The sequence below is a fragment of the Drosophila mauritiana genome, chromosome X, assembly GCF_004382145.1.
Source record: "Drosophila mauritiana strain mau12 chromosome X, ASM438214v1, whole genome shotgun sequence".
Taxonomy (NCBI): Eukaryota; Metazoa; Arthropoda; class Insecta; order Diptera; family Drosophilidae; genus Drosophila; species Drosophila mauritiana.
Genome location: NC_046672.1, coordinates 11,300,460 through 11,327,522, shown reverse-complemented (window position 1 = coordinate 11,327,522; position 27,063 = coordinate 11,300,460). Strand labels below are relative to the sequence as shown.

The window sequence follows — 27,063 nt, the reverse complement described above, 5'->3', positions numbered from 1 at the left end:
CACACTACATAACCAATGGCGGGCTGGCTCTCAAATGTCGTTTCACTTCACTTTTTGGTACATATATATGCTATGTATAGTCTATATGTGTATGCGTATGTATATATAGATAATGTATTTAGTTGTATAATTTATGCTAGGCCAAAGGACTTACTTGCTCGCCTTGTGGGCCAAAAATTGACATTTATATATTCGTTGAAACAATGAACACTATCCCCTCCCTCAGCAGCTCCTAGTGTTCTCCTCTAAACGCGTAACAAACATGGATGATATGTCTACCAAAAATTCCGTTGAAATCAGCTTACTCTCTAATACACCTAACACTCTGTTCGATCCCTTAATCTTTCACATTCATCTCTTTTTTCGTTTAGCTTCATTTCTTCCCTCACATTTCGCATTCTCGTGACTTTAGCTAAGTTGTTTTTCGTTTTTCTAGTGTGTGTGTGTGTGTGTGGGGTATGCTGCGGGTCGCCAACGCACGGTTGCCACCGAAAAGGTCCAATAGTGTAGTCTAATACTACATTCACTTTAACAAATATTAAAAAAAAACATCAATTTCTTTAACTTATAAAACTGCAAAGTTTGGTATGATGAATATGAAAACTTTCAATTTTCCGTTGAATAAGAAGAGGTTCTCGAGTGGCAACCGTGAGATAGTGTGGCACTTCCTCCAGATGCTAAGGCCGTAAAAAAATTATCTAAACTAAGCTCAAATCAAAATCAATGCATCATCGTCTTCGTGCCAGTCTGGCGGATGATCCCCTCTCCACTTCCACTTCCATCTCCATCTCCCGCTGCAGCACCAATTCCAGCTCCACTTCCAATTCCAGTTCATGTTCAAGTTCCCGTTCCCGTTTCCTATTCCGTTCCAACTCCACCGGCTTCCCAACGGTGATCCTTTGCCGTAGCCATAGCTCCTCAAATCGCCACTTTGCCTCCTAGTGATCCTGCAGCTAGGTGACTCGCAGCCACTCCTCTTCGCCTTCTGCCAGTGGGCGGTGGTCGGGGGAGGATGTGGTGTCGTGTTAGTGGTCGTGGTGGTAGCCATGGCAGCTGGTGGTTACATGCAGCACAGAAAGCGATGAAAGAAACTTTTGGCATTGCGGCTGGCCCGGCTGGCCCTTAGCTAACAGATGATACCCTGATCCAGGCTCAAGTTGTTGGTGGCGGCCACGGCAGCGGCATTCTTTGCCGCAATCACCACATGATGGTGGTGGTGATGATGATGGTGGTGCATGTGATGGTGGTGCAGATGGTGGGCGGCACTTGTTGACTTCCCTGAGCTGCTGCTGCTGGCGGAGGAGGTGGCTGTGGCTGTTACCGGAACGGCGACGCAGTGGCTCGCCGGCGCTGTGCTGCTGCCCAAACGCTGGCTGTGGATCAGCAGGGTGGCGGTGCTGCCGGATGTGGTGGGACTGCTGCCGGGACTTGGGCTCGGATTCGAAGTGCCGCTGCATCCATTCTGTGACGTCTGCTTCTTGTAGACCGTGGTCAGCGGCTCCGAGGCGCGACGAATGCTGTTCAACCTGACCGATGTCGTCGTTGGCGAATGCAGTCCACTGCTGCTGGTCACCGCTCCTCCACTGCGCCGTGCCACCGCCGAACCGTTCGAGTCCTCCAGCTGAAATTTCTTCACCAGAGCCTTGACAGACGTGGCCGAGCCATTCGACTCGCCCGTCGGCGTCTTGCGAATCACCTTTGGTGTGGTGGGTGCGTCGGGAAACAGAGTGAGGGTGGCCACCACCGTGGCATCCTCGATGCCATTGGAGCTGCCCAGCTGGATGGTGGCGACTGGCTTCTTTACAAACGTGGCCGTATACGTGTTCTCCTTGTCCGAATCCGAAGCTCTTCGCGTTGGCGTCACAATCTGAGTGGGCTTGTGCACGTGTCCATTGCTGTTGCTGGTCAGCGTGTGGATGGCCGTGGTGGTCTCGGAGCTGGGACTACTCTGCAGTTTGCTGGTCGCAATGGGTATCTTGGAGATGCTGCCGCTGCTGTTCGCCCGATGGTGGCCATTGTGCGTCGGTTTGCTGTGAATTTGGCCGGATTTGGCTAGCTGATGCTGCTGGACAGGTTGTTGCTGCTGCTGTGGTGCTTCTGTCGTTGGCTCCTCCACGTTCTGTGCCTCCTCCTCTTCCTCCACCTGCTCCTCCTCTTCCTCGTCCTCCACATCGTCGTCGATATCCTCCTCTTCCTCCTCTTCGGCATCGCTCTGGGGCTGCAGATAAATCTGTCTGTCCAGCGAGCAGTCGTCCTTCAACCAGATGTGATCCAAGCAGCCAGTGGCATTCATGCGATCGCTGCAAGAATGGTTATACACGGTTAATAAATTTAAACCAACTGCATTATAAATAAATACTAATATATAACATTATGTGTACAAAACTTCTAACGATAAATGGCACGTACAGGAAATCCACTGATTGTTTAATGGAATAGGTAATGCATTCACAGCAACGGAAGTTACGAATTCCTTTCATGTTAATCAAAATATTGTTTATAAGAATCAATGTCATGAGGCAGAAGCTTTACATTAATCACCATGCATCATATTTAAATCAATGCGTATAAACATTATTAATCAGCTGACCACAAAATTAAGAATCATTTCATTAAAGATTTGTGTCTAGTCTAGTCTAGTCTACTGCTGATACATTGAATTACAAAACCGACACTCACTTTGGCTTAATTCGCAATGCGCGACGGATGAAGTCGATGGCCACCGGCGAGACGCCGCCGAAGAGGTTGTCCGGAAAGGTGAGGGCGCACTGCGAGATGTTGAGGAAGGTCTCCTGCTTGGTGTCGCCGCCGAAGGGCGAGAATCCGGATAGCAGCACGTAGGTGAGCACGCCCACCGACCAGATGTCCGTCAGCAGGGACAGCGGCTCGTATTGCAGCACCTCGGGGGCCACGTAGTCCGGTGTGCCGGCCATTTCTCGCACATTGATGCCCTCGCACACCACCCGCGAGATCCCAAAGTCGCACAGCTTCAATCCATCTGTTGTTGTTATTAAAAGGCAATCCATTAGTTCAGGGCATTCTGCTTGCATATGCATCTGCATAATTGATTCAAAAGTATACAAACCTTCTATGCGCTCGCCGGCGAGCAGGATGTTCTGCGGCTTGAGGTCCAAATGGGCAATGGAGCGATCGTGCAGGAACTTCAGTGCCTTGAGCACCTCGCGCATGCAGTGGCGGGCCTGCGCCTCCGTCAGGCACTCCTCGTTGTCCAGGATCGTCTGCAGCTCGCCACCAGTGGCCCTGCAAAGGAAGGAAAATCCATTTAGATTCCCATTTCATATGTATATAGCGTTTTACTTACAGCTCGAGGAGGAGTGCTGTGTCCGAGCGCGTCTCGTGGACGGCATTGAGGTTGACGATGTTGTCCTCGCCCTCGCAGAGCATCAGCACCGCGATCTCGTGCTTGATCTCCTTGTCGCTACTCTGCGCCCGGCGCCTCCGCTTTAGGAACTTTGCCGCAAAGTGAGAGCCCGTGTTCTTGTGAATGGCGCGTCGAACGGCGGCGAATTTGCCCCTGCGAATGGAGATGGTATTGGATTGGTTGGTTGGATTGGAGCCACTGGTTTCTGTTACGACCAGCCCACACAGTGCGTGAGCCAGCTGCGATCATTTTTCATTCATAAGTTAAGTGGATTTTTGGGCCGAGTTGCGGAGAGAAGAAGAAGGAACGCTGGTCAGATAATAAACACTGAACGAAAAAGCTCAAAGTTCCCAAAAGTTAGATACTAAACCATTTTGATTCATTCCTAATGGCAATTTTCTTAGCGAATGCTTTAGAGAAATATTTACACAAAAGGGGTAATCTTAATGTTTTGCTAAGATATTCAAATTGGTTTTTTTTTGTAGTGCACAAATCGAACGAAAAGTGACTCAACGCGACGCCTTTTGACAAAGTACGTGCCATAATGAAGCAATTGCGCTTCCGGCAACAGGCAAACTACTAAAACAACTAAAACAGCAACACTACGAGTATTGCCAACACCCAAAGCGACACCACAACTGGCGATGCGATCCGGCAGCCAGAACAGGAGCCAGAGCCAACCCAGAGCGGTGGCCGGAGGAAAGAAGCTTTGGTGACAAAGCTGGCATACCAAATACTTGGCCAGCTGCTTCTCTTGTCGGGAACCCCACCGCCCACCACCCACCTCATCCCGCCAAGAAGACGATCACGCAAGCCTCGATCGGTTAAATGGTTTGGGGGGAATGGATAAAAGGGAGGCACTTATTTCGATCACAACCCATCGCAAATACTCTTAGCATTGGGAGAATGATTACTTATCGATAATCTCGATAATAGCCGAAAGGCTTTAATACTACTATTACAAATATTGCGAGATGCATAAATCATTTAAGCGAAATGATTAAAGCCTACTAACTAACAAGCTCAAGACTAAGTGAAAACAGACAATACAAATGAGGTGAAGATAACCATGTTATCAACTTTATGGCTACTGTTGTCAATGTTTTCGATAAGTAAGAGAAATTCCGATTATTTATATAGTTAAAGCATGCGCTTAGGTAGTTTCCAACCATAAGAAAGAGCGCCTTACAAAAATTCCCACAGATTGCTTCTGAATTTTGATAGTCGCTTGATGGCCCATTGGCGTCACTTAGCTAATGAGCTCCTTCGATCCCAAAAAGGGGCTTTGGCTGGCCATCAATAATGAGTAGCGCTTGGACGTCGTCGCCTTCGCCACACTGGTTTTCTAATTGCCCCCTCTGGCGGAGATGGAGATGGCACCCTCCTTCCCCATCCCCCTGCCCCTTTGGGGAGCTGTCAAGTTCTGTGTCTGCGTTCCGGCAGCCAAAGTTCTTTCGACCCCCCTCTCTCTCGCTAAACTATTCGAGCCCCTGGTAACTGTCCCTGTCTCTTTCCCTGACATTGACAGCGGACAGACGACAACAACAAACATTGACTTGGACTCGGGCGCTCCTGTCTTTCTATGTCTATTTGCCCTCCCGCTTTCACCAGCTCCTCCAGTGACAGTTGTTGTCTGGTCTTACAGAGAGAGAAAAGTCAGATTTATGCAGTGTATGATCAATTTAGTTGAGGAATATATGCAATTGCCGAGTTTGGTAAGAGTTACCTTAGGTATATGGTTAATAAGAAGTACTATTACGTGTTTTACTATCTTTTGGTTAAAATATTTTCAGTTTTTGTAGGAGAAGGTTTTTATTGCGGTGCATCCATGACTAGAATCGGCTGCCGTGTTTAGCATTTGGGCCAGTCGGCAGTCTACAACTAAACAAACAACACAACATGCCTGTTGTGTAGTGTTGCGGGTCATAAAATAAAAGTTGTCCCGGCATCGAATTGAAATATTTAAAGCCTGCAGCGGCACAACACAACAGCAACATGAACATACATATGGAATATGGAAGGAAGTCTGGGCCACAACTCAATTTCCCAATGGTTTCGTATGCATGTTATTCGTTTGATTTAATTAGCCAGGCGATTTGCATACGCGATGAGAATAAACAAAATGCAACAATGTTGCAGGAACCTGGGGATCATGTGGTTTTTTTTTTTTTTTTTTTTTTTTTGCTGGTGGGGGTAGAAACATGCTTGTCTGCATATAAGGATTACTTTAACGGAAGGTAGGGGGTAATTATAAGAGGTACATTGCTATTACTAAATGCTAGCCCATTATTAATTCAATTTGAGATGCCCCCTTTTATTTTTACCCATTTACGCCAGGGTATCAAGTGTTTCGACCAGCCAGCCACAAGTTGCGACGACTGTGCATTAACATAAATTTTAATTAAATTACAATTTAATTCCCAGCAGCGGCAACAAAAAACATTGCCTAATTGGGCAAGGTCTTCTCTGATCGTAATAAAGTTATTGCCCTCTTCTACTCTCCTTTTTGGAATTTTATCTGCTCTTCTGTTTCTGTTTTTATTTCTGTTTTTCCTTTTTTTTTTGTGGATTTTTTTTTTTTTTTTTTTTTTTTTTGCTCATTGCTGGCTGTTGTCCGTTACGTAAGACAGTTGAAATGCTTTTGGCACGACTTTTTTGGACTGGATGGACATTTTTTTGTTCAGGGATTTTTCAATTTGATTTGGTTAACAGTTCAACTTAAAGTTAATGGGCGGAAAATCGCGAAAATCGGTGTGGAATTCTTAGGTACGCACCTAAGATATAATTTACCAAAGAATAACACCTAACTAAAATAGAAGACAAAGAGTAATGCATAGCGACTTTTAATACCTTTCAATTACTTGCTTTTTTTTAAATGTACTATTCTGACTGCAAGTGTCTTTCGTATTTATGGGCACTAAAAAGTGTCCGGCACTTGGTTAACTGAACTTTAAAAGGTCAAGCCCGATGACGACGATGATGACTATGTGATGATGATGATATAGGGGCAAAATACGTTGGCTATAGTCGAGAGTTCATGGTTGATCGGTGGCGTAGAATTAAACTGGACACACCCACGCAGCTTTGCCCTTTTTGTATTGTTGTTGCGTTGTCTTCTGACTTTTTTGAAAGCTCTCGACAAAACATAATAAATAAATAATAATAAATGCTTTATAAAGAGATCCCAAAAAATTCGAGTGTGAATTTTGTTCGATTCGAAGTGGTGTGGAATCGGAGAAGATTCTAAAATTGGTCAGCTTTGGCAGTTTTTCTTCTTCTTTTTGTTTGATCGCCTCAAATGATCGTCAATTGATCGGATCTACATACAAACATGGCACATTCAGCCCGCCCCTTTAACCCCTTAAATGCTGATTTCTTGATCCGATCCACCGAGAAGTGAAGTGAAGAGATGACAGTGGAGATGGAGGCTCCAAAACCGAGGGCCAAATAAGGTGGCGTTTAAAAACGCGCAGAAAACGCGGCGCGTGCACGTGTCAAGATAATGCCAGCGGGATTATGGAAGGCGGGGGGAAACGGTTGCGAGGGGGTTTGCTGGGGTTAAGACTTGATGATGGGGGCTCCAAAAAAAAAAAAATAATAATGCTGCGCAATATTTACATTGCCCTTTTCCAGTCATTTACCGCCAGGCTGAGAGATTGGAAAACAATAAGCGAAAAAAAAAACGCCAGAAAATTGGGAAAATAAATCGTAAATGTTGCGAAAGTTTAGTGGTTTTCTGAAGGTGGCGATTGAAGATGCCCAGAAAGGTACAGTAAACACTACTCGATTTATTTACTATTCATTTAATGTTGCCCAATTGGGGAAGGCAGAAGAAGAAGAAGGGTACTTTGGTTAACTAACTATAACTAAGACTTCTTGTTTATGGTGAAAGACTAATCGAACGAACATAATGATTTCGTACTTTTTTTTTTTTCTTTTTAATAATGTTTGCTATCATTCAAATGGACTTTTATTTAAACATTAAATTGCTGAATTTTCCGATGAGTGATCTGTGTGATGGCCTTTTCGCTTAACTCTCTCCCTCGTTAAACAAATCACCCGCAAAAATGTGCAAATAATTTTCAAGTGGATTTTTGTTTACTCGCGGCTCAATTAAATAAACAACCGCACACGGAGAGCCAGAAAAGCGTTGCCTCTTTAATTTTTCCTATAGCAGATTGCAGGATCGTATTGTTTCATTTGGTTTCTTTATTCGTATTTTTTTTTTTTTTTTTTTTTTTTTTTTGTTTTTTGGGTTGTTTATGGCATTTTAATTGTTTTCGCCTTTCGCCGGGGCGCTCGTGTTTACGCATTCCACCTCTTGAGCGGGTCAGTTTTGGTTTTTTGGTTTAGTTGTTTGGCTTTTTAAGTTAGTCGGGATGGACTAGCGTAGCGATTAGGCAAATATGTAAACCAAAATCCAAACAAACAAATAAACGAATAAACAAGCCAGCAACAAATAGAACACATCAAACAGAACAGCAGCTGCAGTCGATTGGCAAATCGCATTGAGATCGTTGTAATTTCAAAACTCCCCCACATTTCGATCGAATCGTTTCGATTCGAAATCCGATTTCAATTTCAATTCCAATTCCGATTCCAATTCCCATTCTAATGCTAATGCAATGCGATGCGGAACAATGTCACTGGCATTCATTAGCTAATTGGGAATTGCAAATTGCGAATTTAAGAATTTGTTTTGTTAACAAGGTGCAAATTGTTAGGCGGGTGCTGTTTGTTCTATAGCCAAAAGGTTAGCCAGTCGGCCAAAAGCGGCAAAACGATCATGGGAAATGGCTGAAATATTCGATTCATAACGATTCCGAAGGTTTCGCGCTTTCCCATTCGCTTTAATTAAATAGCAATTATGAGAGTTTCAATGGCATGGTAATTACATATAGTTTGCGGACTTTGCTTTGCTGTTATTGTAATTGACTCAATTATTAAGTGCATTTAATTGATATTATTTTATTTCTTGTTTTTTGTTTACAGCTTTTAAATGTATATAGTTTTATGTGCTTCATCTTCATTCCAAGTTCCTTCGAAACAAAAAAACTTGAGCGCCATTTGGGTTGCATTTTAAGGAATCGGTCTCTTGAGCAGTCTGGCTATATATAATGGATCAACCTATCCAGGTGCCCAGATATTTCCTCCTTGTGGACTTACAATAACATTTTTGCAACTTGCACTTCTCGACGGCCTGAAGAATTTCAGCTTCCTCTTCTTCATTTGCCCAGCATCTTCGACGTTTTCTTTTCTTTTTTTTCGCTCGAGGTTTTTCTATTTCTTTCCCCCTTTTTTTTTTGTTTTTTGTTTTTTGTTTTTGTATTGCTGCCTTTGATGGTCTGGGCCCAAAGTGCATCTAAGTGTTGTTGTTGCTGTTGGGCTGGATGGATGCTTTTAGCACAGTGCAGCGAAAGAAAAGGACGGGTATGTGCGCATGGAGCAGAAAGAGAGAGAGACGGCGAGTGCAATGAACCAGGAGTGAAGTGCAGAGTGGAGTCATCATCGTCATCGTCATCCTCGTCCTCATCGCCCCATACCCATAGCCATACCCATACCCACACCATACCCATACCCATAACCATTCCCAACCCCATCCACATCCCCATTCCCATTCCCAATCACATTTAACGTCAAGCCAACTAATAGTTTTCTTTTTTGACTGACTGTTTGAAAGGTGACTAACGAGACAAGAGACATTCATGCACACAGCCAAAAAATAAAAAAAAATGTCACTGAAATAATGATCAACGAAAAACAAACAGGATATTCCTCAAAATCATAATAAAATAGTAAACGAATATACTAATAATTAATTTTCCAAAGGTATCAATATTAATCATTACTAATATGATTATGTTTTACAGCATCGCATGTTCTCTCAGTGTGCTGGATTGCTTCTAATGTGACAATTAAATTTGTCAGGAAATCCAAGCAGTGCAAAGAATGTGTGCAAGCAGTGCATTGCCCAGAGGAGAAATGCAAGAATGCCGCGCAAAAGAGACAGCCTGCGGGCGAGCGAAAGAGACAGACCATCGTACTCACACATGCACACACTACTATATGAAGGAGAAGCGCTGACGAGATGAGGGCCCATGCGTCACGATAATATTATTAAGCTGCAGGGCAGCCAGTGCATCCACAGTGCTGGGAAGGAGGATGGTGGAAGGGAGGGATGGAGGCACAGTGGATGGGGTCCCTGGAGGCGGAGGATGGGGAGACAAGCCTCTTGTTATGCAAATAACAACACAAGGCAAACACCGAAGCGACGGACGGGGCATCGAGGTGGTTCTGATTAGGTTTTTGACCCACAAAATGTCAACAAACCAAGGCAAGGGCAGTTTCCTTCCAGCAAAGGGAAAACGAACAGACGGGGCCAAGCGACTAGGTGTGAGTCTGCCAAAATACAAGGATAAGTCAAAGTGTTGTAAAACACACAGGGTATCTCAATTAAACTTGAGTTTGAAGTAAAGTACCCAAAAGGAATTAATTAATAAATCAAATTATATGAGAAGTATATATTTATAGATTTATCTGTTCACTTATTTCAAAATTTGTTTCGCCCATCCGAGAATACTCAAATCGCGTTTCTTTTCATTTTTGCTCGGCCTTTGTCCAAATCATATTTCATTTCCCGTTTGGCCAGCTACGAGTATCAGAATAAATCTCAGATCGAACGAAGCCCACTCGAATGTACGATTTTGCTTTACATATATTGTGCGATGATTATGATTATGATATTGTATTGGCTTTTGGCTTGTTTTTTTTGTTTTTTTTTTACGTCGGGCACTTTCCAATTTGCAAATTGACATCAATAATTTCCGTTAAATGTGCCAATTGTTAATGCGTCTTAGAGCCCCCGGTTGGTGGCTTTTTTCGACGATCGCTTGGCCATTTTTGGTCAGCTTAAACACAAAAAAAGCATCGACTGTGACTGGCGAAGCGGCAAAAAACGCGCACAAATCGCGTGGGCGTCGCGCGCGCTTTGTTTTTAATTGTGGACAAATTTGGTCAGAGCTTAAAGGCAACCAAGCGCGTGTGTATGTTTGCCTGTGTGTGCATTTAATTCATTTAATAATTTCGCGTTCATTTTTTCATTTTTCTTAGCTGTATTTCGAGTTTGTGTTTGAGTTTTACCATAGTCAAGGATTAATTTCTTTGTGTTATTTCATTAATTTGCAGTTCTGTTTGTTTGCTCGCGGCACACACGTAAAACACAAAAACGCAGAACACATGACAACATGCGTTTTTTTTTTGCGCCTTGCATTTGGGATTTTGCATTATGCATTTCCTTTTCAATTAGGAGCGTGTCAAAGCCCCCGAGACGAGGGTTTGTCAACAGGGACAGGTTCATAATCGGGTGTCCTGGGCGCTTTTGTTTTTCCCGCCTTTGTTTATATTTAATTCATGTTTTTTCCGCCGCTTTTTTCTTCTTTTTCTTTTGCATTTCTTATTTTGTTTATCTGCCCGGGCGGAGAGATTTTGCCTTCGCTTTAAGCACTTGACATTATTACGAGGAGCTTACGGACAAAAAAAAATCGCACACTCATATATGCAGACTCAGGCAAAAGAGCCTGCAATGTAGGTGGTGTAAGTACAGTGGGTGCCAAAAGTAAGGGATCCCTAGGACGCCACATAAATATTATATATTAAATTAAATATAATATTCAGCCCGTAAAATACCATCGAACTCCCTTCGATTTCGTGGCTATATTATTTTAATGCCAACATAGTTTAGACATCATTGAAAATGCCAATCCATGTCGAACGTAAATGTATGCAAATGTGTATTTGAATCAGTAGGAGCGCTGAATAAATATTTGGCTAGCCGATTTCCATTCGAATGCTAATTGGAAAGCATAAAAAGAAATATTTGATAGCTTTGGCCAGGTCCGAACGTAGACTTTGGCCACCCACTGTGCATTGCCATGCATTTCCGAGTATTCTTGGCGCACAGCATGCATTCGTATCCTTTTTGCAACCCTACTCCTACTCCCATTTCCGTTTCCATTTCCCATTTCCCATTTCCCGTTTTCCACTTCAGCTTGACACATTCATTTCAGTCAGTCAGTCAACAGAAAGAGAGGGCCATACGTGGCCAGAGAGAGATAGGCGCAGGGCCATCGACACCCACTTGGAAATGTGTCAGGCTCGTTAGCTTAGTTGGTTTGGCTTAACCCCTGGATGCCTGAATGCCTTCCCACTTGCACACATCCCTTTTCAGCAGCTTCCGTTCGGCTCACCTATTTTCGCGCTTTCACAGCAACATTTAAGCGGCTTTAATTATGATAAATTAGCTTAGCAATTGCCAATTGGCTGATATGGCACACACAGCTGCCTGTTCCTCTTGTACTGGCTCGCTGCTCCCCACTTCGATTTCTGTTTTCCACAGCCACACAATTGATCTGAGTTGGCTTTTGGCCTGCCCGATATCCTTGAGCTGCCAGTGGCCATTTCATTTTGTTTCCATTTGTGCTTGTTTTTTATTTCTGTATCGACTGTGATTGGCTGGCCATTGATAAGACGGCGACGCATTCCTCGAGTTCTTTGCAGCCGGATCACAAGACATGCTGACTTGTTTAGCGACTGTCGACTGTAGTTGATTGCAGTCGGGCTGAGCTGGCCAGTTTGGGGCAACGAGTTTAGATTCAATGCAATATTCAAATATGGAGTAGGAGTAGTAATAAGCGGTTCGATCATCCTTATTTATTGCACTTTAAGGGCTAATCTTTGACTTTTGTAACCTTAACTCCACGAGGGAACTATAGTTCCCAGTTGCTATCCACAGCATCCAACACTCCACGCAACTCCCATTCCATGTGGCAGCTGTGGGGCTAATCTCGGGGCACATGCCACCAGACAAAATGAATTTATTGGCCAGCCCCAAGAATCACAGCACCATGGACAAAAACAAAATACAAGAAACTGAGACTGCAAACAACATTGCGATTTGTTTGCCGATATAAGTATTCATACATACATACTATATAATGTATGTATATATATATATTCTTGCACACACATGTGCTGACCTTGCCAATATAAAAAATCAGGCGCCCAAGAAAGGGAAGTCGAATCGAAGAGCTATATCTCTTTTTGGCCCTCCAGTAGAATATCATCGGTCTCGTTCCTGCGGCTGGGAATCATCATTTTGTCGCCGTTGTCCGTTGGACACGTAAAAACTGCTGTCGCGGACTGAGAGATAGCACGAAGTGCACGGAACACGCATTTAACATATTGTATATGGTGTACTGTACGTGTCATCGGTGCAATCAAGGCCTCGAGTCATGCCCGATGCAACAAGAGAACGATATAATGCCCTTGCCGGGATGGTGCATTTCGAATAGACCACATTTTGAGGGTACTAGTAGTTCCTAAAATAGGCGAGGAATACCAATGCTCCTTCACCAGAAGAATCATACCTATGCTACTTGAGATACTAATTTGGTAAACTGTAAAGCACAATGAACCTTGTCCGTATCGCTTGTCCGTTAGTTATAGCTTTCAATACACCATATCCTTCTTATTCATTTCATAAATACTTCACATGATGCTACAGTTTATTGTAGCAAAAGATACATCTTAGAAAACATATCTTAGCCTTGTCCGTATTTTGCACTTCTGTAGATCATCGCCACAATACGACACATCAAGTTATTCCATTTGGCCAAAACTCGATTCTGTTTCATATTAATGTACCCATTAATCTCAGAGGGTATCCATTCAAAGGTTCAGCTCGCGCGGAGGTGCATTTATTTGCTTCTCAAGTTTATGCTCACTTATGTGGCATGTTTTACTTTTTGTTTTCCTGTTATTATTGTCGCTTCTTCGATATGCGGATATGCAGCAGGAGATGAGGAATTATAAACGAAAGACGGGCGCTGATTTTGCATGCAGGGCACAGCGAGAGATGGGAATTTCTTAGGAAATCCAACTGGCAGTCACCACAAATTATGATTTCTCGTGTTTAATTGTCGTGGCAGCTGGCGACGAAGGTCGCACAGCCAGCTTGTTGTTGTTTTCTTTAAGCCGCTTAAGAGGTTACATAAAAATCGGACTTGAAACTGAACCAAAAAAGCAGCAAAAATAGCCATATACGTATGCATGTGTATATTTTGTATAAATGAGGAAAATAATAACAATAACATGAAATGATGTATGATATGTGGACTAGCGGTTTGAACTAGTTTTATTTCTTGGTTAATTCAACTGGTTTTCGCGGCACAAGAAAAGCGCAGAGAAAGGGTTTTCTTAGAAGAGAGTTTGTTGCCCAAGTTTCAGAATTGAGTCAAGTCCCCAATTTGTTAACCCCTTCTTCCTCACTCAACTGGTTTTTCTTCGTTTGGTTGGCCGCGTGATTCACTTGTGTATGCGCATGTACATATGTATGTTTATATTTTATTCAAGGGGTTAAATACAAAATAAGTTGGTTAAATCAACACTTTGGGCTTAGCCCTTGACCTCAACTGCAATTTGATGCATTTTTCTGGGCTTTTGGGCCTGCCTTTCCCTTTGGCCGGCTGGATGATGATATGGCGTCGCTGTTATTTCCCTTGCCTTAGCTGTCATTAATACTTTGACTTTGGCCTTTTGCGGTTTAACATTAACCAAACAAAACGCTTTGGCACCCACAAAAATACGAGAGCTTGGAAAAAAAAAAGATTGCAGTTGATTGACAGAATTGGGACGACAACAAAACTCTTACATCGTGTGGCACATAGCAACGATATGTAAGGCGAACACAAAAAAAAAAAAAAAAAAAAATTAAATAAAGTAAGCATTTGAATTCTGCATGCGTGAAAACCAGCGAAGCGTTAAAGTTCAAAGCGTTGGATTACACGACAAAGTGGCAAAGAGCAAAAAAAAACCAGGGGCGACTAGGGGTTAAACTGGGTGGGGGTGTCTGCCTTGGTTTTGACTTTGGTCCAACGCAAAATACACTCATGCAACGCACACATACAAATGCAGCAGGGCAACCCACACGCGGTTAACCCTTGAAAGCTCAAGATTTCTTCAAATGCGGTTTTCAAAAGACCAAACTCGAAACATTTGCGATTACATCATGAAATCAGCGTGGAGACTACGAATCTCCTGATTCGATTAACGGTTAAGCAGCAATCCTTTCCTTATTGAAATCCGACGATGATTCATCGACCAGGAACGCTTTTTACCTTCTCAGATTCTTCACTCAAGTTTTTTCTTCTCGCCGAGAGGCAGTAGAATGAGTCACACAGTTCAATTAAACGAAACGGGGAAGACGGCAAACGAAAGAGTCGCAAAGAATATTAGCACGAATTTTGGGATATGGAGTTTTGAAAAATAGGTTCCATAAGCTCATATAAGCCAACTTGATTGGCACAATCATAAGATCATTTTATATCGACTTCGATGAAGTTATTAGCATAACTTGGCTAAAAATGAGCATAAAACTAAAAGAAAAACTGTTTTGTGCAGCTAATTACCAATACTAACTATCCCTATCACTTTTTGACGGATTTTGAAAAATAAACTTTTGGGTCGATTTTCGCATTTTCGGTAAGGGGTAACATCATCAAAATTTGCGAAAAATGGCAAAAAATTAGAAATCCAAATTTTAAATACAGTTTGATTAGAATTTTAAATACGAACTCAACGAGGTATGGCAATCCATATTTGAAAAATTATTTCCAATGGTGTGTCCAAAAAACCAAATATTTTCTTCCTTAAAATCTGGAAAACGACATTTGGCCAAATATACGATTTATACAAAAGGTGTTTTTATCATAACTTTTCTAAAAATGGTCATAAAAGTACAAGAATAACTGTTTTGTGCAGCTAATTACCACTACTAACTATCCCCATCACTTTTTGACGGATTTTGAAAAATAAATTTTTGGGTCGATTTTCGCATTTTCGGTAAATTTGCGAAAAATGGCAAAAAATTAAAATTCCCAATTTCGAACGCCAATCGATTGGGAATTAAATTACGAGCTCAACAAGGTATGACAAGCCATATTTGGATCATTATTTCCAAAATGTTGGCCAAAAAACTAAATATTTTCTTCCTTTAAATCTGGAAAACGACATTTGGTCAAAAATACGATTTATACAAAAGGTGTTTTTATCATAACTTTTCTAAAAATGGTCATAAAAGTACAAGAATAACTGTTTTGTGCAGATAATTACCATTACTAACTATCCCTATCACTTTTTGACAAATTTTGAAAAATTAATTTTTGGGTCGATTTTCGCATTTTCGGTAAGGGGTAACATCATCAAAATTTGCGAAAAATGGCAAAAAATTAAAATTCGCAATTTCGAATGCCAATCGATTGGGAATTCAATTACGAGCTCAACGAGGTATGGCAATCCATTTGTGGACAATTATTTGCCGTGTTTTAGCCAAAATGCTGACTATTTTTCGACGGAAATAATTCGCAATCTCCGACACCTTTAGGGTATAAAAAATTTTAAGAAATTCTTTATTTTATTTCCTGTTTGTCGCTGACATATGTTTGTGTTGTTTTGTTTTTTTTTTTTTGTTTATTTTAGCCGAGAGCAGTTCCGCTCTCAATTGAATGCTAGTCAATTATGCTAATTCGCCTCCCCGCTTTTCTTTTTGTTTTCTAGAGCTCTTCTTTGCCTGCTGCTTGCATTTCTCTGGGAAAAAGTGGAAATGTTTTCACACATGAATGCGAATGCATTTTCTGGCGACAAAGGGGGCGGCACAGGGGCGCATCGAAAATGGGGGTGGGGTAGATTGATGGGGGAGTGCTGCAGTGGATGGGCGGAGTGGGAAAAAGGGGTTTTTTTTAGCTTACAGCCGCCAAGCATTGAAAGTTTTTTCTTTTTCCTTTTTGCCCCGCCACTGCCGGCAAACGTTTTGATGAAAACTCGTTTTCCACGGCAGTTCGCAGTGGGAAAATTGTGGGAAATTTCATGGAAACAATTTTTTCGTTGCTAGAGTGGGAAAAGGCGAGACAGAGAAGGCGAAGGAAACAGAGGGAGAGAGAGCAAGATTGTGCAGTGGCATAAATGAAATACAAAAGCTCGATTTTATAGAGTAAATTAAAGTCTCCAAATTCTTCGCATGCAGAAGCCGACTGCCCAGCCGTCTGATTCTTCAGTCTTTCTTCACTCGGTTTCCATTCAAAAGTTCTCACGTCTCGCTGAATCAAAGATTTATATGCCCAGCAGTCCCCATTAGCGTGTCTGGAGATCTTCAATCCGCAGCCTAATCCCGTCTACAATTATAGAGTAAATGAATCCATTGAAGGGGTTGGTTTGTAGAGGGAAGAGTAGGGTACGATTTCAGGGATTTGGAAAGAAACTTCTTGAGGTTTCCATGCTTGCTTGCATTGATCATACAGTTTGATACCCTGTTAATACCATATTTTATTCATATTAGTCATAAGCTAACTAAATGATTTTATACAACTTGCCCCGTGGATGGCATCAAAGAATTTATGATTGCCATGTGATTTCATCTTAGAATAGCTAACCACAAATTTATTATACTTCCACATCAATCTATGAAATCGTTTGTGCTAACAATTTTCCTTATCTCAGCTCATAAATCAAAGCTAGCTAAATGCAATAGAAGACGAAAAATCTTTACTATGTTAATGTTGATCGTGTTAAAAATGTTAAAAATGTTAATAATAACAATAATAACAATAATCAACAAACGGCATGATGAGCGTAAACTTGGCACTACTGGCCGCCAAAGTGGAAACGAAATGCAAATGGAAAACTAATGAAAAGCTGCCACTCAAAAGAAAATGCGAGGAAAAAAACAAACATATATCGTTGTTTCATTTTTTGCGCTCACATTAGAGAATTAAATATGAAAATAATCGAATCGAAATCCAGGCACGCAAAGCCAGTCTGCAGATTGGCAGAAGGGGGTAAGTAAATAGCCGGATTGCCTTGGCCAAGTGAAAGAAAGAGTTGAACAGAAATAAATAAAACCCGCCTAGCATGTGAGCGATGGCGGGGGAAAAGCCGTGGAAAAGCGGTGGAAAATGTCTAGAAGAGCCAGCCATTGGGGCCATGCAAATGCCAGCATTTAAACGATGGGGAAACACACAAATAAAAATGAAATGATAGTCGTCCGAAATGGTTTATTTATCGATAACTTATCAATTAAACATATCGTAATGATTATCTATTCCACTATCGAAGGCATCAAAAATGCATTAAATACGCGTGGATCGGCAGAAGAAAAGAATACTATATAAAATGAAGATTATGAAAATGTCTGGGAATGCTGGGTGATAATACTTGGAAATGAACGTGTTAAAGCCTTCGTGTGAAAGATCAATGATAACATTAACTTTTTGATATGCTTCAAGGCAGATAAAGTGCACATAAGAAAGTGCTTAGAAATAAAACCCTTTCATTTAGAGGTAATAAAACAGAAAAACATGTTTATTTGTCCTGATTAAAATTTGTCATAAAGTTAAATATGTTCTGTAATGAATTTTTATTATTGTACTTATCGAACTGATTGGTGTCTTTAATCCCTGGCGAGGACACTCGACTTATTTCCACCTTCTAGCCCTGAACCCATGCCCATAGCTTTTATCCACACAGATCTCTCTTTCTATACATGCATACATCATGATGATGTTGATTTTTATTTAGTCATGCCACCACACCTTGCGTGTGTGAAATAAACAATTAATTGGCAATTAATTATTTTTATAACTTTTTAAGCAGCCGTTTCCTTCGCTAGTGTGTAAATATTTTTACACTTTTACGAGGAAGTAGTAGTAAATGGAAAAATGCAATACAAAATAACACAAAGAGTAGTAAATACCCAAGATGGTAGCAACGATGTTAGACCGAAACCTCAGTGCAAAAGTTTTAATTTTTTTGTGGCTCTTTTTTCATTTATTTTTCTTTTTTTTTTGGGGGGGCCGAAAAATGGGTCAAACATGTGACGCTGAAAATGCAAGCTTTTACTTTACAGGTTTGCAGCATCATGGCAACCGGCTAACCCAGGGTCCGGTGGCAAGGGGGGTCCAGAAACCGGGGGACGCCGTCAAGGGGAAGTTGGAGAAAGGGGTATGCAATATATAAATAAAAAAAAGGGGGGGAAACTGAGAAAAGAGGGGGTTGCTCTCGTCTGGTGGCCGAGTGAAAAGTGAAGTTTCATTTCGGTTTCAGCAACTTTCCTCTTCTCCGGTGGGTGGCTTCCGCCTGTCCCAAACGAAAGAGAGAGCAACACTGTGCCAGAGGAAGACGACAGCATTGAAGCAGGATTCCAGAAAGAGATAGAGAGTGGGAGCATGCTAAATGAATGGGAACTGAATATCTGAGCGTTTTTGTTAGCTAATTGAAATCTGGCAAAGAGGATAAATTAAACTTTTTTAACTTATATTTAAGTAACTTCAAAAACCTTTGGTATCACGCACCCATCTCTAAAGCTCGACTTGGCATTGGACTCATTTTGGTTGCAAGGGCGCAAAGTCTTTCTAGTGGAAAGTATTGAGGGGGGACATCGCATTAATGCCCAGCACGTACACCCCCTTTGGCCCCCGCCGCCCCTGGACGAGCACAGTGCGATCCACATGCCAATTGCAGCGGAAGAAGAGCAGCCCAACACATGGGCGTAGTCAAATAATATAAAATATACTGAAAAGGGGGTTCTTTGTGCAGGAATTCCAATAGTTCTACTACAGAAAGTTGGTTAATGTTTTTGACATTATTGCCCCCTAGACTACGCCCATGTCGCAAGGGAGCGACATGAGGCGATGCATTTTTATGATTCTTTTATACTATATATACACATTTTGTTGTTTCCCTTCGGAGGGGAGCAAACAAAACGAGGTAAAATCATGCGTAAAGATTTTTTTATACAAGCATGTGAATGATTCTATTTGTATGACTACTTCCGCTAGAAAGAGATGGCCTCAGTAAAAGAGCAACAAAGAGCGAGGGAGTTGGAGTATACACTCACAATGCCGACCACTTAAATGGGCCAGGAATCAAAAAAAAAAAAAAAAAAAAAAAAAAAAACAGAGTAAAGAAAAGGGGGAAAAGGATTTGTACCCCCAAAGAATTTAAATTAACTTTTTTTGGACACATAAAATCAACACGTTTCCTGTATAATTAATTCAGCAATCGGTATTCATGAATTGATCGATCAAAGTTACAACTAGTGAATCACGCCATGCGCAAGCAAATTTCAACACTACAACACTATTTCACTTGTTACTCATCTGATATCAGGAGGATTTAAGCCATTATTCATATCTAAAATATTTTGCCAAAACAGAGATACTAGCGAAATATATCTTTAGGCACGATAATGATCGATTACAACGCCTTAAGCACGTTTCCCTTTCAATTGCAATTGATAATCATTGTTTACACCCCCATGAATGAATTGTAGGGCCATTTGATAGCCCACCGAATATATCGAGTATCTCAGCTTATTCGTTTGCAATTCATTCATGCCGATGCCGAAGGGCTAAAAGGGGGAGAGAGGTGTTGGGAAATAGTTAACAGAAATTCAGGAAGTCGTTTGATATCGAATGACAGCTTTCGATCGAACACTCAAACGATGTACGACGATCTTTCTGCATTGATTGAAATAGGGAAATGTGTTGTGTAATGCATTAGAGGAAAAGGGAGAAGGTAAGTGGCATGGATTTGATTTTGATTGATTTTGACGGGCACAACCTGCTCTGCACCTAGTTACTTGCCCACCATCGTATGGATCAGAATCAACAAATTTAACTTCAATTACGAACACACACACAATCGCACTTTTCATTCATTGATCTCCCACACCCTGTCTCGCTCCCTCTCTGCCTCTCGCCCTGTCTCGCTCTCACCCTCTTCGATGGCCTTTTGGTTTCATTCATTCATGCGTGCGATCATTCATTCATTCACCCAGCCAGTCAGTCATTCATTCATTCATATGCACAAATTAAGCGAAGGAAAATACGATTGTTTATTTATTCTTAGCTCGCCGCCACGCTTCTTCTTCGATTTCGTTTTCAGTTTTCTACTCGTTGCCATTTTTCAATTAAATTTCAATTTGAGTTTCGCTTCCTCTTCCACATTCCATGTTGATATTATCGATTGATAAACAAAAATAAATGAAAGCGTACGAAGCATTTTTGACTAATTAAAAGCAAAGAATGTTTATAAGCCTTTAAAAATGACGAATAAAACGAAGTTTTTATTTCACTTTGGTACTTAAAATGTTAAAAAAAATAAGTACAGGTTAATTAGGAATTATTTAGGCTTGTAGAAAAGAGTGTAAACTATAATAGGCAAATAATGAAACGAAAAAAACCTCAAGGCCGCTGCCTTAAATGTTGGCGAATTATTGCACAGCATTAGCAGAAGAAAAGAAAAAAAGCTGTGCGAAAAATAAAAAACAAGAAAGTATAACAATTTCCCCTCATAAATTATGCAACACTATTTCCTATGTAAAGGGAAGCTTATTTTTTGTGTAGTTTTTTCTTCTCGCCACTATTTTGCATTCGAGATGAAGATGAAAATTTAGATGAAGACGGATTGGATTGTATTGGCCTGGAAGAAGTGGCAAAAATGCGGACGCGGCTGCGAAAGTCGCGTCGGAGTCGCCTCGAAACCGCAAAGAAGACAATTGCACACTCCACACACAGACACACACGCACACACACACGAGCGAAATACAAACACATGTAGAGTGTTGGTGTTAGCCAACTCCATTTTGGGCCGCAACATTCCATTGTCTATTTTGTAGTGCGCTTTGTTTTCACCTCTCTTTTTCGCTCGCTTGTTTTTCCCTTTAATATGTAACAGTGCAGCCAACAAGAAACTTTTCCTTGGCCAACTCAGTAAAAACTGAAAAATCCGGCTGCATATAGTGCAGAAAATTAAATAAAGTCGCAACCACCGCAAGGGTTTCGCCTATCTCGTTTTCCCGCTCAAGTAAATGTGGGCAAACTTTCCACTTTCTTTGAGACTTTTAGAAGTTTAAAATGGCTAACAAGTTTCGGCAACACTTAAAAAGGGCTTCTCATAGTTGTGCAACTATGATTGCGCTTTTTCTGATAGGCAAATGCAGTGAAATATATGTAAATTGCCTCTAAATATATACGATATATATGTTTTTTGAAACAACCAAAAGCAGCGCTTAAAGCCAAGCAACAATTGGCTTAAAGGTACTAGCTATGTTCTACCCTTTAATCTGGTAATTGTCTTTGCAAATTACATGTGCATAGCGAGCAATCGAAGGGGCAAGGAAAATGCTGGAAAAACTGGCGCCATGCAGCAGCTTCAATTATGTTCGCAAACGCCAACGCGTTTTGTTGGCGATTTGAAAAGTTGGTTCTCGAATCGAACTATAGTTCGCCTGCAGATTATATAGATTAGCACACACACACACACACACATGTGCGTGGTGGTGGGCACCCCTTTCTAGGCACCCCAGCCCACCGCCTGCGATTTGTTATCACCGTAAACAAATATGCAAATCAATTAAATTCACTTTTGTTGTTTGTTTTTCACTCGCCGCCTGCCCGCAAACCGCTGTTTGGCTAATTGCAAATGCCGCAGGCGTCCGCAGAGTTCTGAGCTGTCACGGCCCCCTTTTTTACACTTACCAACACTCCCCACCTAACCCTCTTTTTACACCTGGCAAAAAAGAAAAAAATAGGTAATATCCCTCGCTGACTTAGAAAACACCAAGATTATGCCAGATAATAGGCTTAAAGGGCCAAGTTCTAAGCTTTGCGTTCTTACCTTTCACCCAGCCAAGTTTAAAGTGCACTTTGACCTACAAAATCACATGTAATTTTTAAGGCTTAAAAGCATAAAGAGACTTGCATTTGCATTAGATACTTGTATTTGCTTTAGATACTTGTTTATGCCGCAGATACTTTCTTGAATTTCCTTTAAATCTGTATGTTAATTTATCGCCAGGTTAGTTGGAAACAAGCGCTCCCTGCTTTTCGCGCAGTGTAAGCCCACTCTCGAATCGCCGCCAACCGACTGACATAATAATTACCGCAAGTTGGCGACAAAACAGTTTCCTCCCCAAGTGGCCCACCACCGCCCCCCTTTTTTTTGCCCCCCTGGACAACTTGGCCAAGCGTTTAAAACTAATCGTCAGCTTGGATGGCTGGGTAGTGGGTCCAACAACAAATAGATAAATAAATAAAAAAAAAGACAAGCAAAGCAACAAACAAACAGTAAAAGAAAAGACTGTCTTCTGTCGCAGAAAGCGCGGCGTCTAAGTTGTAACACGAAATGTTTCCTTTTAGGTTTTTTCTTTCTATTTTGCTTTTGCTTTGGCATTGAACCATGAAATGTTTTCTACGCTTCGACTGCAATTTTTTTTTTTTTGTTCCCTTCCCGGGTTTTTCAATTTTTTTTTTTCCATTTTTTTTAGTAGTCATTGTGCGTCTGGCTTTGCGGTCGTGGCTTGGACAATGTGTCCCAGTCGCCGGTCCGCCCATTAGATAATAATATATATATAGACAAAAGCCGCCGCCGTTTGTTAATTTTAGCCCGCCCTTCCCCTCTCTCACATTTTTTTTTTTTTTGTATATTTGCTAGGCGCTTTGGCGAGTTTTATGCAATTTTTGTTGTCTTACATTACCTTGAAAATTGGCCAAGCGGGTGGCTTGAAAATCATTTCGCATTCAGTTGGATTTGAACCACGAATACGCGGGAATATGCAATTGGTACAAGGATCTTGTGTTCGAAATGGTATTCAAAAATTGCCATTAAATTTGGTAGCAAATCTTGCCGTTCAATTTGTTTAAAATTCCAGCTTTGCATTTGTAGAATGAATGAACCAAAGAGAATACAAATCTGTGAATGAAACTGTAGAGAAAGAAACGAAAGCCCAAAGAAGAATCAAAAAGAAACTCCATTAAGGTGGTATGGCAAAGAATGAGGAAATAACATTTGTGGTTTATTTAGCTGTACATGTTTCCGATTCTCTGAATTGCCAATCTTCAAGGTGGTTCTTTTGGCCAACAGAAAGTCATTTCTTCAGCGACTTCTTCTTCTTCAGTTTTTTTTGGATTTTTTTTTTTTTTTGCTCTGCCATGCGTTTGGTTTCTTCGCTCGTTTTGCGGTTTCTTCTCGGCTACTTTCTTTTTCGAGTTCAGCCGGCTTCTTCTCGATATAATGCAATCAACTCTTCTCTTTTCCTCACACATACATACACATTTTTCGCGCTTTTCATTTCTTGCAATGTTATTTAATTTTTTCCTGCCCGCGGGCTTTTTACCTGACGGATCTTGGCTTCTACTTTGTCATCTTCGCTTTTAGCTTTTATATGGCTTGTCAATTATTTTATAATAAACGAGGTGGAGAGAGAAAGCAACAACTTATTTGGGCCAAGAACGTAAATGCTTTGGCCAAAAAGGTTTTATTTTTGTTGGGCTTTTTTCTGTTTTTTTGTTGTTGTTGTGTGTTGACAGAATTGCTTGAAAATTGCGGGTAAGTGAAAAGCGGTTTGTCCACAAAAAAAAAAAAAAAACAACAGCAACAAAGAGTCGAGTATTGCTAATTGGTTAACTGCAATTGGCAGTCAACTTTTCAATGAGCTGACCCACAAAGCAAAAATGTTGGCCAAAAAGTGTTAAACACATTTTGCGCAACCAAATGTGAAGTGGCACGAGGGTTAATGGTGCACCAGGCGGGTTAAAGCGGGCGGTGGGTGGCAGGAGGCGTATTCATACACAATAACAAATTTACCAATTCAATTCATACAAAAACCAAGCACAAAACTATTGGCCATGCTTAAAAATGCTTCATTTGAATACAAAGTTAGCTGCTTACATTTAGTTTTTCAATGCATTTCGGGTAAAACTATTGTTTTTCTCTGTGCAGAAAACAAAAACGTGACCGCAAATGGCAGGCAAATTGGCAAATGGCAGTACACCAAAATTGTAAAATACACCCCGAAAAAAAAAAAAAACAAAAAACCAAATTCAATTAACACAATTTTGGGAGTGGATACGAAACGGTAGGATCCATGAAGGGGGCGGCAGTGGGTGAACGGGGCGTGGCTGCCACTAATGTTTAAAATTTATTTACAGCCTCCTTTGACAGGTGAACAGTTGGCAATTTTCGCTGCAGCAAGGCGACAGCAAGCAAAACTACCAGATAACTCACTTAACATTTCCCCCTAACTTTAGAGATCTAGTATCCGCAGGACTTGAGAAACAATATGAAACTTGCAAGCAACCAAAAGAACTCAAATAATAAATTGGTATTTATTTTTACTTTAGTAGTGCAAGACAAGCATATTCTAAGCCCTATGCTTGGACATTTAAAGTCTAGTTTCCGCAGCAAATATGTCATAATTCAGGCAAACCTTGTCCACCAGCAGAGATAATTATACGGGTAATATGGGGCAAACTCACACAGCTCGGTTCCAGCGAAATTTCCTCACTTTTTTCTTTTTTTTTTATTATAATTATATATCTATGGACGGGGCAAAAGCTTACCTGTAAAAAGAAAAGAAAAAGAGAACACAAACATTAATTCAATTGCTCATATGTGCAAGAATGCAGGGGCGTAGGGAAGGGGTCTCATTTTGCATAGCAGCTGAGGAGCTTTTAGAAATTATAATGAATAATACAAATAGATAAGCTGCACAGTGTATGGAGATAGACAACTATACTCTATATATTCAATTGATTAAGTTGGGGACTCTATACATGTGTGTATGTGCATTGCCCGGATTTGAGCCCCACTTGGAGGCACCTTTTTGTCTACCCTCTTCTCTCAGTTTCATTTCAGTTCTGCCGGGCTAGACGCAATCATGGAAAATGACAATTTCTTATCAACTAGCAACACCACTGCGAACAACAACAAAAACAGCAATAACATGGAGCCCGCATTGCGTGTATTGTTGTAGCACTCGTTCTTTTTTTTCTTTTCTTTTTGTCCTCAATTTGCGTAAAATAGCACAACGAAATAAATTAAAATGCAGTAGCAGTCTCAAGTCGTTTTCCGCCGCCTTTTCCCCGCGCGATTTCCCTATACTTCATATCGCACGCAGCAAAATCAACTTTTGTGGACAGGGGCGGCGCGGAAAAAGGGGTCGCGGGGTCAGAGGCGTGACGATAACAAAACAAACGAATGCCGGGTTGGGAATTGTTATCGAAGAGTCAGAAGCACAAAAAAAAAAAGAGCGAGACGAACAGCAAGCGGAAAACATAAGAAATTAACTTCGCAAATTGCATCACAACGAATAATGGAATACACTATTTGGTAGTCCGTCAATTGGAAATATTCAGCTAATAGGTCACATCAATTTCATAAAGTTTAAGTTTTAAGAAAATTTACATTATTTAGAGGCTTGAAAAGTATAAGACTTCCATATTTCAATAGGCATATTTTCAAAGTAGGATTTTTTTTTCAAATTAGGGTATATTTTTGTCCAGAAATGGTACTTTTTCGACCCATTTTTATGGCGTGAGGAAAAGGGGTCGAGTGATAAGATGGAAGGCCTATGGGTGCTATAGTTTTATATCTCTACCCAGTTTTCTTCTGTGGCGTTCTCTTTTTATCAATTTTTTTCTTATTATTACATTTTTCTTCTTCTTGTGGGTGTCTGTTTGTTGCACTGTATTTGTTGTGGTTGTTGTTATTCTAGTTGTCTTTTTTCGTTGTTCTTGCTGCCGTTTTAATTTGCATTTAGCAACGACAGCCGTCCGCTCGTTATGGCATCGGCAAAAGTTCAAAAGAGTTTCGTTTTTTTGCTTTTGTTTTCATCAAGTTTTTTAGTTTCAATTTAAATAAATAGGAAAAAAAATGTGCATGCACAAAAGAAAAAAATATCAGAATGAAAAGAAATCTGGCGGCAATTGCGAGCGAGTTGGAAAATCCCGCAACGAAACCCATTTGAGCATAGAAATATATGTGTATATATGGACAACTGCACGATTTCTGCCGCATTTCGTTGGTGTTTTATTTGTATTTTTTTTTTTTTAATTTTTTTTGTAAACTTGAGCACAGCAGGAGCCACACCCCCGCCACGTGTGTCGACTGGCTTGGATTGGATTATTACACACACACACCATCCAGTCGAGCCATCAAGCAGTTGGCCAAATTGACGACCACCCGCAACAAAAATAAGAGAAGAAAAGACAACGAAATTAGCGACCAAAAACGCACGGAAAACGCGGCCAAAACGCAGCGGGCGGTGGCTGCAAAAATACATAAATAAACCTAAAAAACAAGTACAGTGCGTACCTTGGAGTAATCAACTTGGATTGTATTTAAAATGGAATAATGCAAGAAGTATGAGTAGATTAATAAGAATTAATCAGTTAATCATTAGAACAAGATAGATTTGCTTATTAAATTTTTGAAATATATATTCATATTCACAAAAGGGGTTCCAATGGAACTATTCTATTGTGAAACACTAAAATAAAAATGCAACTGCATAGTACTAGGCTTTACTCAAAGATTTGCATTTCTTAATTTAGATTTTTAGGAGCACGAAGTCGGCGAAAACCTTCAGATCAGATCATATCGATATGGATGGATATGGATATGGAAATGGGATCGTTGGCACTGGTTGTGCAATCGGCTGGCTTTCTAGCGGAGATGCAAACCACTTAAGGTCATCGCAGCAACAGCTTCCGCAAGTGTGTGTGCGTGTGTGTGTGTGTGGGTGCATTGGACAGGGACAGACAGATAGAGCGAGTGAGAGAGAGAGTGGC

The 27,063-nt window shown here is 41.0% G+C and overlaps 1 protein-coding gene across 3 annotated transcripts in view; it reads right to left on the bottom strand.

The window, feature by feature from the left end:
* Window positions 1-1,025: 1,025 nt before the first annotated feature.
* Window positions 1,026-27,063, bottom strand: part of LOC117148201 (death-associated protein kinase related) — a 53,026-nt gene continuing 26,988 nt past the window's right edge. For all 3 annotated transcript variants that reach the window (XM_033315481.1, XM_033315482.1, XM_033315483.1), the window contains 4 exons: window positions 3,323-3,535; window positions 3,086-3,261; window positions 2,680-2,998; window positions 1,026-2,300 (listed from right to left, as the gene is read on the bottom strand). In XM_033315481.1, coding sequence (XP_033171372.1) covers window positions 1,127-2,300; window positions 2,680-2,998; window positions 3,086-3,261; window positions 3,323-3,535 — 1,882 coding nt within the window. In that variant the 3' untranslated portion in view covers window positions 1,026-1,126. The remainder of the gene's footprint in view (window positions 2,301-2,679; window positions 2,999-3,085; window positions 3,262-3,322; window positions 3,536-27,063) is intronic.